Here is a 10,796-nt window from a genome sequence, read left to right as displayed (position 1 = left end):
GTGTGTGTGTGTTGGTGTGTGTGTCTGGGTCTGTGTGTGTGTGTCTGTGTGTGTGTGTCTGTGTCTGTGTGTGTGTGTGTGTGTATGTGTGTGTCTCTGTGTGTGTGTGTGTGTGTCTGGGTCTGTGTGTGTGTGTCTGTGTGTGTGTGTCTGTGTGTGTGTATGTGTGTGTGTGTATGTGTGTGGCTCTGGGTGTGTGTGTGTGTGTGTATGTGTGTGGCTCTGTGTGTGTGTGTCTGTGTGTGTGTGTGTGTGTGTATGTGTGTGGCTCTGTGTGTGTGTGTGTCTGGGTCTGTGTGTGTGTGTGTGTGTGTGTGTGTGTGTGTGGCTCTGTGTGTGTGTGTGTGTGTGCATGGCTAATGAGGCTGTGTATTGTTGCATTGTTGGATAAAATTAGCAGCTGAATGACGGTGGCCTGCAGGTTCCAAGGGTTTTTTCACACGCTCCGGTTCTGATGTGTTTTCACATGTGAAAATATGTGTGAACCACATGTGCATTTTTCATTGTAAGGGTTTGTTTTTGTTCTGGTCCGGTTCTGGTTCGGTTCTGGTCCGGTTCTGCCCTTCCACCTGTTGTCCTGGCGCTGCTGCTGGCCCTTTAAGAGATCCAGGAAGTGGCCGGCGGCAGGAGGAGGAAACAGGTGTGCTGCTGGCAGGATGATGTCATTCCTGGCTGAGTCTCCTGCAGGGAGGAAGAGGAGGAGGAGGAAGGAGGCCCAGCAGGAGGAGCAGCAGGCCGCGTGAAGGTGAGCCGGTCTCGGGCCGTTAAAGGAACGTTCTGCCGTTCTGGAGGTCCGGATCAGATGGAGACTCAGGTGAAGTTTCTCTCTGGCGGCATCGATCAGAGCCAGATGAGGCAAATAGAGGCTTTAAAAAACTCCATCAGAGGTTTTAACTTCTGTTTGATTCAGTTTATAAATATTTAGATCAAATTTTAACAGTAAAGTTTTTAAATCTGAGATAATCTCTAGTTTAAACTGATTTTATGATTAAATCTTCCAGAACCGGATAAGCTCAGTAAATGTTTCCTTCCTGCAGAACATTTAAGATAAATAAAGTTTTATCTCGGATTGATAAACTGGTTCTGCTTTCATTAATCAGGAAACAGATTTAGTCCAGTTTAATCACATTAACTTCAGGCTGCAATATTTAAAAACTCAGGCTGTTGTTTTTAATATTTCCAGCATTAAAAATGTTCGTGTAATTTTAACTTCAGTTTTTGCCTCAGAGTCGCTTCATGCTGATGATATCATCAGATAATAACTTTTATAAAATATTTAAACCAAAACAAAAGGCTAACACCTGTTAGCTAATAAAACCAGAGCAGTGCTGATGAGTGGAGGCTCATCGTCTGTTAGCTTTCCTGCTAATAGATGAAGAAATATTTTTTGCTTAGCGTCTTGCTAACTTTTAATTTGGATAGCTCTAAATTAATTTTCTGGATAAATTTCTAAAGCGATGATTTATTTTGTTGTTTTGTAAATATCCAGCTGACATCCGTTCTGGTTATTAACTGATAAGAATCCTTCAAGTAGCTACACGTTTATATTCATGCTCTTATTTTGAAGTCTGTTTAAGCTGCAGTTCCATTTCCTCCCTCTTTTTTTCAATAAACTTTATTGAGCAACAGGCAACAACACAACAAATAAAGACTGAATGAGGTTCACAGAAGAATCCAAAACTAACACGAACAAACATGTTGATAACATTGTGTTCTGGAGCTGCTTTGACTCTTTCATGAGGAATCTTCCAGTCTCCATGGCAACCATTCAGCTGTGCTAAACGCCTGGGTGGACATAGCCCCGCCTTCGAGGCACAGCTCCTCCCCCACTCAGCTCCTTCTGACGAGCCAGCAGCAATTAGAGTGGCAGAAAAACATACACTACTGTTCCTTTAAATCTTTAAACTATTAAAATATTTTCATTGATCTTTGCTAAATGAAATGTAATTTAAATAAAAATAAACCTTTAAGATCTCTGGTTCAAACTCCTGATAGGGCCACTAGTCTATGTATGCCTAGGGCCGGCTGTGAGAATGAGCTGCAGCGAGTTGGAGCTGAGAACAAACTGTTATGGCTCTGTGTGTGTGTGTGTGTGTGTGTGTGTGTCATCATCATATGACTGCTAGAGTAAACAGCTGGGATGTGATATGGGATAACAGAGGTGATGTCATGCAGGACACACACACACTCACAGGTGTGTGTGTGTCACCTGACAGGATGTTTAATGTTCAGCTGGTTCAACCAAACTCGTCATGGTTCTCCTCCTCTGATCATCATTGAAACTCGACCAGCTGTTTCTGGTTGAGTTTTCCATCTTTAGGAAAATTTCCAATAAACTCTGAATATTATTCTTTTTCTAATTATGCATTAGAAAAAATTCAGATAATTTTTTAATTTCAGTGGAATCACAAAAAACTGGAAAATTTGATTAGAAATAAATCAACAGAGAACAAATGAATGTAATAATTAGAAACATCAACAAGCTTTTAATCAGTTTTCAAGTTTTTTCTTTTCAAATGATTATAAATTAAGCCCCGCCCACAAAGTGTCTCCAGAACCAAAAATAATAAACATTATTTTAACATGGTTCTGTTTATTAAGACACTTTAAAATTAATACAATATTAACTTAAAACCCTTAAAAATCTGATATGACAAATCAGATTTTGTTTGGAGGAAAACATCAGTGACCTTTGACCTCTGTGTGGCCGTTTATTCCCATTAGAGGAATAAAACCCTGCATCAGAACGTCGGCCTCCATCTGGACCGGTTCTGTTTGTTCTGCTGAACCAGAGCAGGAACTGGAACTGCTCAGGCCCGGTTCTGCTTGCAGAGATAAGGTCCAGAGTGGTTCTGACCCGGCTCAGCGGACCGACCCAACAGGAGCTGAAAACAGGCGGGTTGTTTTCCACAGCAGGAAACAGGAAGCAGGACGATTCTGACCCGACTCTGGTTCTGGTTCTGAGCTAGTCAGAAGTTTTTAACCTGAACAGATCATCAGAACCCCATCAGAACCCCATCAGAACCTGTTCTGATTTAGTGTTTTAATGTGACTCTGGGCCTGAAAGCTGTAGATCTTTATAAACTCAGAACCAGAACCTTCAGCTGCTGCTAAACCCAGAAGAGTCTAAAGGTCTCGGTTCTTTATGAGCAGAACCCGGCTGTTTAAAAGCCTGAGCCCGTCTGAACCGGTTGGACCCGGTTGGACCCGGTTTAATAGAAGCCAGGCGGAGGAGGAATGTTTGAGGTTCTGAGCTGCGGTTCAGATGAGATCTCCACCCAAACCCAGAGCTGCTGCTGCAGCAGACATCTGGTTCTGGAGGGTTCTGATGACCCGAATGCTGCAGAACCAGATGAGACGGGTCCTGGTTGTTCTACAGTGACTAAAAGTTCCTGTTTGTTTTATGATCAGAACCAGAGGAGCAGCTCAGAGTAAACGTCTCACTGACTGCGCTAATGCTGGAGCTAATTTTAGCATTTTTGCTAATGCTGTCGAAACTTTAGCGCACTTAGCTTCCCTGATAAATTCTAAATTTACACAGCAGATTTTTTTTTAACTTTCAGTTGAATAAATTTCAACATCTGTGTTGTTTATGTCTATGCTCTTATTTTGAAAGGTTTGAAGTCTGTTTCATTTCCTCTCCTTGCCTCCTTTCACTTTTTTCTAGAAACTTTGAGGATGTGACAAACAAATGGAAGAAATATACAGAATACATCGTTTACATGAGCAAACAACCAGAGCCGTTAATTAAATGATGCATAAAAAAATTACAGATAATTGTTTTGATTTTTCAACATGGTTTAATTTAGTGGTTTAGCATTAGCTTCTGCTAAATGCCGTGTTAGTGTAGTGACTTAGTGTTAGCATAGCTAATGCTGAATACTTTATGGTTAGCGTAGCTAACCTTTTGGCTAGCAGTGCTTCAAAGAATAAATGTTCTGCTCAGATACAAGCTGAATATTTTATAAGAAAATCAGAAAGAAATAAACAGAGAATCTGAACCGATTAAAGCATCAGAACCAGAACCAGAGCTCTTCATGTCAGAACCGAGACCAAACCCAACAAAGAGATCTGATGTGGGGCCTCTTCATCCAGCTCGGCCCAGGGCCCGGTTCCTCCTGACTCCGTCTGGGTTGCTGTGTTTTGGGTCTGCAGCAGAACCGCAGTGTGTTCTGTTTGTAGTAAACGGGTCAGGATCAGAACCAACGAGTCAGCAGGGAGCTGCGTCGGTCCCCAGCTGCCGGATCGATGCTCACTGCTTCTACCGGATCAATAACCTGATCAATACTCAGAGCCGCTGGCTGCTCGGTCAGCTCACAGCGGCGATCCAGGTCCAAACGGTTCTGACGGGTCGACCCGGTCCAACCTGCTGCTGAGGGAGAAAATAACTCAGAATAATTCCACTTTTGATTTGTGTTTTTTATATTTGGTTATAAATTTATATAATTAAAGGAGAATAAATAGAAGACAATAAAATAAAATAATTAAATCATATTTTTAGATTTTTTTTCACTGGGACTTTTTGCTCCTTGGTTGGTTAAAAATTAAATTTATTTTTATTCCCCTGTAATCGTCTTTCTCTATGCAAATGTTTGTGTTGCAGGAATAATAAACATGAAAATAAAAAGCAAGGAAATGTAGAAACAGATTTATTAAACAGGCAGAAAGTAAAGAAATGTAACTGGAAATTGATAAAATATCTTAAATTATCTAATTTAAAGTGAAAATTCAAAGCAAAAAAAATAAATAAAAAAATATTTAAATTTACTGGAAACAACAACAAAAACTGATTCCAGAAAAACAAAAATTTTGATCTGATTTATTTAAAACGTTTATCTGAATGTATTCCCTCATAAGGAAATAATCCCAGCTGGTTTCCATCGTGTTTCTCTACTCCTGGACTTTGACTAGGCCGCAGCTCTGCAGCCTTCAGAACCACCGGCTCATTCTTCCTGAACTTTTTATTTCTGGTTTTAGGTTTTAACAAGAAGAAAAGCATCAAACTTTAACAAAGCGGATCCAGGTTCTATTATGGGATGTTGATGGGAAATTATGACGTCACAAAGCAGAAAGTTTCATCCGATCAGAAACCTGAAGGTTATCTCACCTGGACCCACCAGAACCTAAATGGACCGGGTCAACCGGGTCCGCTGGGTCCCTGCCCCCCTCACGCGCACAGGCAGGCGCGCTCCCGGCCGTGCCCGCGCCGGGCTGTGCGCGTGCCCGTGCTGCAGGTAGTAACTCCGCCCCCTCCGTTCAGCACAATACCCGCCGCTCCGCTCCGGTCCGGTCCGGTCCGTCCTGTCCGGGTCCACTCTGCCGTCCGGCCCCGGGCTGCCCCGCATCCTGGCCGGGTGAAGGTCTCCCCCTCCGGCCGCAGGTGAGCCGCTCCGCCGAACCTCGGTGTTCCGGTTCTGACCGCGTCCTGCTCGCTGTGATGCTTTGGCAAGGAGCTGTCGCTGCTCCGCAGTCCGGTTCCGATTCTGGAGCTGCGATCCTCTCCGGTTCGGCCTTATCCCGGCCTGCGGTGCTGGTCGGGCTCGGTTCCGGCCCGGTTCCGGTCCGCTCCGGGCTCTTTGTTCCCTGAAGTTTGCTGGAAGTGATGTCATGCTTCCCGCTCCGGACTCCGGCTGGAAAACTGCCGCTTCACGCTGCGGTTCGGCCGGTTCTGCTCAGCCCGGGTCCGGGTCGGGTTCGGCACTGAGGGATCCGGATGGTTCGGGTTTGATGAGAACCGTCCGGGTTGGTTCGTGGGTTCTGGACTCCCGGCTGTGGATGATTCCCACCGGGAACAGCAAGAGGAGCCGTTCCCACACCGACCTGGTTCTGGTTCTGGACCCGGTTCTGGTTCTGCTACGACTGGAACAAAGTTTCTGTTGTGTTCCACCAGAAAGTTCTGATCTGAGCAGAACTTTCCTGAAAGCTGAGGAAGGAGACCAGAACCGGTTCTGAAGGTTCTGGACTCATCCTGAACCCAAAGCTGCTGAGGTTCTGGAAGGCCCGGTCCAGATCAATTACAACTCAAACCAGAACCATGACCGGGTTCTGCTCGGACCAGGAGAGTTCTGCTTCATTGGCTCTGGTGAATCCGACCCAGCCTGGTTCTATTGGGTCAGAGCTCCAGCATTAAGGCCCGTGGGTTCTGGTGTTACTGGGCCCATTAATGAAGTTCTGGATGTTTTCACTCTGGTGCCAGAAGCTGGTTCTGATCGACCCGTTCAGCTGGTAACATACTGACTGCTCAGCTCTTCTCCATTGGACTTGATCTGGACCAGAACCAGCTGGTTCTGATGCTCCCAGCTATGATGCTGCCACCGCCGTGCTTTAACACTGAGGAGACTCCAGCTGTCCGGACCAGAACAGAACCCTGGTTCTGGATCCGGTTCTGGATCCTGTCAATCAGTAAAAACTAACGCCTGAGGCAGAGAGAAGATTCTGACTGGACCGGTTCTGAAACATCCGGGTCAGCAGCAGAACCATGAGGAAGAGGAGGAGGAGGAAGAGCAGCTCCTCCCAGATTATTAAAGTGAAACCAGAACTTTGGATCTGGTTCTGATGTGTTTACACGTCCAGGTTCTGTTCAGGTGGAGCTCAGACAAAAGATCGGATCAGAACCTGGTTCTCCAGAACTACGGTGCCCTTCAGGTATCTGGTCTGCCCATCTTCACTGAAGGTCGACTCCCCCTGGTGGCCTGGAGGATTTACGTTCTGTGGAGAAAGTTTACAGTGTTTGATACTCGATGTTTGTATCTGCAGCATTTTTCTCTTGTATTTCTGTGTTTGAGTTTGCTTCGTTTATGCCAGGGAGGCCCAAAGTGGGTCCTGGAGGCCCAAAGTGGGTCCTGGAGGCCCAAAGTGGGTCCTGGAGGCCCGGCATCCTGCATGTTTTATTTCTCTCCCTGGTGGTTGGAACAACCTCCTCAGCAAGTCAATGTTCCTCTCAGGCCTCTAATGAGCATCATTTGATGGAGGTGTGTAAAACCAGGGAGAGACTAAAACATGCAGGATGCCGGGCCTCCAGGACCCACTTTGGGCCTCCAGGACCCACTTTGGGCCTCCAGGACCCACTTTGGACACCCTGTTTTATGCGTTTGCTGCTCAGTTGGACCTGCTGGTTGCCGTACAGAACCAACAGGATGTGGCTTTGATTTTTCATAATGTCCAAATATTCTGTAAAGTTCTGACTGGACCGGACTGATTGTGACCCGGTTGGATTTCTCTCTGAGAATCACAACCAGCGCCTGGCACCGCTAGCTACAATATTAGCTGCTCTAAAAATCGTAGTTATGCTAATGCTAAAGTGCTATTCCAACATGGTGTTTAGGAGAAGCTAATGCTAAAGCGCTAAATTCAGCCATGTTGATTTCCACTACAGGCTGTAGCAGAGATGCATTCTGGGTACAGAATAAGCATCATTTGCCACATGTGAGGAGAGGAAATGAAAATGCTGCGTAAACAGATTTAATTTAAACAGCATCTGTGTAGACATTCATGAATGTAAACGATAAACGTTGAAGTTTATTCAGCTAAAGTTTAGAATTTATCTGGAAAAAATTTATTTATTGGAAGCTAACGAACCAGAACGGACCAGCCAGCTGAGGTTCTGGTTGGTCCATTTGGACTGTACTGGTTTGTGTTTAGAACTCCAGGAAGTGCCAGTCCCACAGCATGACGCAGCCTCCACCGTGCTTTACACATGGAGCACTCCGGTTTTCTGGATCCAGTAGAACCGTTCCTGGTTCTGGAACATCAGGATCAAATTGATCCGCTTCCAGAGTTATTTTTGGACCGCGCCGCTGAAGGTGGCTGCCTGCTGATGGAACTGAGCCCAGAATCATCCTGCAGACCGAGTCAAACGGGTCAGCGGCTCCGTCTTCACCGACGCTCCGTGGTCCGGTCGTCTGCCGTGGGTTTAAATGGACCGGACCCAGTTACCGGCCAGAACCGGGTTCCTGTCGTCACCCTCATGATGATACTTTAATTTATAGCAACTTTTAAACAAATGTTACAAAGTGAAGAAAAAAAACGGTACCAGAGGTTCTGAAGCAGCTCTGGCTGTTCAGACCAGAACCAGAGGTTCTTCCTTCAGGATCTTTGTCCAGATTTCTGGCCTGGTGCTTAAACACGGATCCGATTGGACCTTCAGAACTTCAGATCTGACAACGTTGCTGAGGAGGATTGTGGCGGCTGTGATGCGTTCGCTGACTGTTGGAAAATAGAGTTCCGTTTTCAGAAGCTGCAGGTCAGGCTGATCTGATTGGTCCGTCTCTGTCCAATCAGATTCTCCATAAATCATCAGGGTATCAGGATAAGGAAGTCAGGAACACCCTGGGTTCTGATGGGTTCTAATGGGTTCTGGTGGGTCCAGTAGAACCTTGCTGGGTTCTGTGTTTTCCTGTGATTATCTCTGGTTCTGCAGCAGTAGAGTCTGGCTGATTGGGTCTTACAGAACCAGTCCAGTTGGTACCACTCCAGCTGCCAGAACCTTGATCCATGGCCCTGCTGGCCTCCTCCCAGTCCTCCCAGAGCTCCCAGTTGCTGCCGGGCCTCTAGCAGCCCAGTGGGCCTGGAGGTGCCAAACCAGCCGGCTAAATGAGAGCTGATTATAGAGGTGTGTGTGTGTGTGTGTGTGTGTGTGTGTGTGTGCGTGCGTGTGTGTTGCGGCTATGTTGCATAACCAGTTTTACACCAAATAGGCTGCAGCGTCGCCAAGACGACCCCCGACCTGCAGAGGTCACTGCCCTGCAGGTCGATCTGCTGGTTTCTGTTTCCTCCTTCGTTAATATGAAGTTGGTTATTCTGAGGATGAGTCTGGATTAAATCCACCCAAATTATCCAGGAAGCGTTGGATTGAGGAGAAACGTCCTGGCTGTTCATAGAGGAGGCACGGTGGTGGCTGCTGCAGCTGACATGCTGAGGGCCGGACCTGGACCCGGCCTCCAGGATCAGACATGCTTTATTCTGTCGGCGGTGGACACAGTCTGCTAATCCGCTAACAGTTGAGCTACGTTTGTGTTAGCGTTGTTGCTAACTTTGAAAACAGACATGAACAAACCACCAGGGTCACTGAACAATAAAAGTCTCCATCCGTCTCCTCAGTATTTGGTCAAAAAGTTCTTCCATCTAACTAACTTTCCCCAGACTGCTGGGATCAATCTGGAGGGTGAAAGCAGGTCAAAGGTCAAAGGTTTATAATTAGTGAATACAGATGATTCTGAGAGGTTTCTTCCGCAGTCTGAGGTTTTACCTCCAGCTGCTGTCAGAACCGGGCCTGACGGGTCGGTGGGCTCCAGAACCCAGCTCCACTCAGACTCTGTAATCCCTCAGTCTGATCAGCTGATCCGATGGTTTGCCGCCCCTGATTCCCAGCAGGAATCCCCTCAGTGGCACCGCCTGGTGGCAGACAGAACCGCCTGGCGGTTTCAGCCGGGTCCAGTCCGGGTGGAGTCTGTCTGGCTGCTGGTGTAGTAAACAAGCGCTCCTTAATCCTCTGACTCCCTGAGCGTCTCAGAACCAGCTCCCTGGGTGGTTCATTCAGAACCCCTTCGGTTCTACCATGTGGTTCTGAGTCACAGTCTGGTCCCAGCAGGTTCTGACCCAGTTGGTGGAACTGGACCAGACGGCTGCAGTGACGCACCGTCTGAACCAGTAATTCTGGGTTTTCCTCTGTCATTACTGGGAGCTGGAGCCTCAGTTCCTGCTGCGTCAGCGTTCAGAACCGGGCCGGGCTCTGATTCAGATCAGACTGTATCTGCTGGTTCTGGCTCCCTGGCCCGGCCTACAGGTTCTGATCCGGCCCGTCAGCTTGGTGTAGTATTGGGATTTTCTCAGTTTCAGGGAGAGAAACAGGAATGTTTGTTTAGGAATCTTGTTATTCCGGGATGATCAGCTCTTTCTTCTTCTCCTGCAGATCTGTGCCATCCCCAGACGCCTCCGCTGACCTTTGACCCCTGGCCTGCCTTTCAAAGTGTCAGATTTGGGAAATACAACCATTCCTTGAATCCTCAGTGGAAGCCTGAGCTGCTGGAGCTGAACTACGTCTCCTGATTGTTTTTATTTTTGATGTTTTTGTGGTAAAACAGGAGAAAACTTTGATAAAAGCTGATTTTTGGGGGTTTGTCCGGGAGTTTTCCTCGCCTGCGTCCTCCGGTCCGGAGCAGATGGATCCCTGGACCGGAGAACCAGGAAGTTGATACGGGCCGGGCCACAGCAGACGGAGGAGCATGTCCTGGAAGAGGAACTACTTTGCATCGGGAGGCGGCGGAGGCACACAGGGAGTGGTGGCGGCGCACACCATGGCGTCCATCGCTCCCAGTAAGGGGCTGAGCAACGAGCCGGGTCAGAACAGCTGCTTCCTGAACAGCGCCCTGCAGGTACCACACACACACACACACACAGAAACACACACACACACACACAGAGACACCCTGAAACCACACAGAGACACACACACAGAGACACACACACAGAGACACACACACAGAGACACACACACACACACAGAAACACCCTGAAACCACACTGAGACACACACACTAAGACATACACACACACACACTGAGACACACACACACACACACACACACACACACACACCCACACACACACACACACACACACACACTGAGACACACAGAGACACACACACAGAGACACACACACACAGACACACACACACACACACACACACACACACACACACAGAGACACACTGAAACACCCTGAAACACACTGAGACACACACACTGAGACATACACACACACACACTGAGACACACACACACACTCACACACAC

At 47.2% G+C, this 10,796-nt stretch overlaps 2 protein-coding genes across 3 annotated transcripts in view; both read left to right on the top strand.

Annotated features, from left to right (window-relative positions):
• Window positions 1-5,865, top strand: part of prorsd1 (prolyl-tRNA synthetase domain containing 1) — a 17,131-nt gene extending 11,266 nt beyond the window's left edge. Inside the window, exon 5 of the mRNA XM_015049250.1 lies at window positions 5,824-5,865. The gene's annotated coding sequence lies outside the window, so the exon portion shown is untranslated. The remainder of the gene's footprint in view (window positions 1-5,823) is intronic.
• LOC106957778 (inactive ubiquitin carboxyl-terminal hydrolase 54-like) overlaps window positions 543-10,796 on the top strand; it is a 15,449-nt gene continuing 5,195 nt past the window's right edge. Inside the window, exons 1-2 of one of the 2 annotated variants that reach the window (XM_015049248.1) lie at window positions 543-745; window positions 9,911-10,373. In XM_015049248.1, the coding sequence (XP_014904734.1) occupies window positions 10,224-10,373 (150 nt within the window). In that variant the 5' untranslated portion in view covers window positions 543-745; window positions 9,911-10,223. Of the gene's footprint in view, window positions 746-4,967; window positions 5,381-9,910; window positions 10,374-10,796 lie in introns of those variants that run through there. The other variant, XM_015049247.1, reaches the window with a different exon arrangement.

Source organism: Poecilia latipinna, unplaced genomic scaffold (assembly GCF_001443285.1).
Source record: "Poecilia latipinna isolate Pla-1442-1.1 unplaced genomic scaffold, P_latipinna-1.0 Scaffold936, whole genome shotgun sequence".
NCBI classification, from domain to species: Eukaryota; Metazoa; Chordata; class Actinopteri; order Cyprinodontiformes; family Poeciliidae; genus Poecilia; species Poecilia latipinna.
The sequence above is the reverse complement of the archived record's forward strand: the minus strand, read 5'-3'. Positions and strand labels throughout refer to the sequence as shown.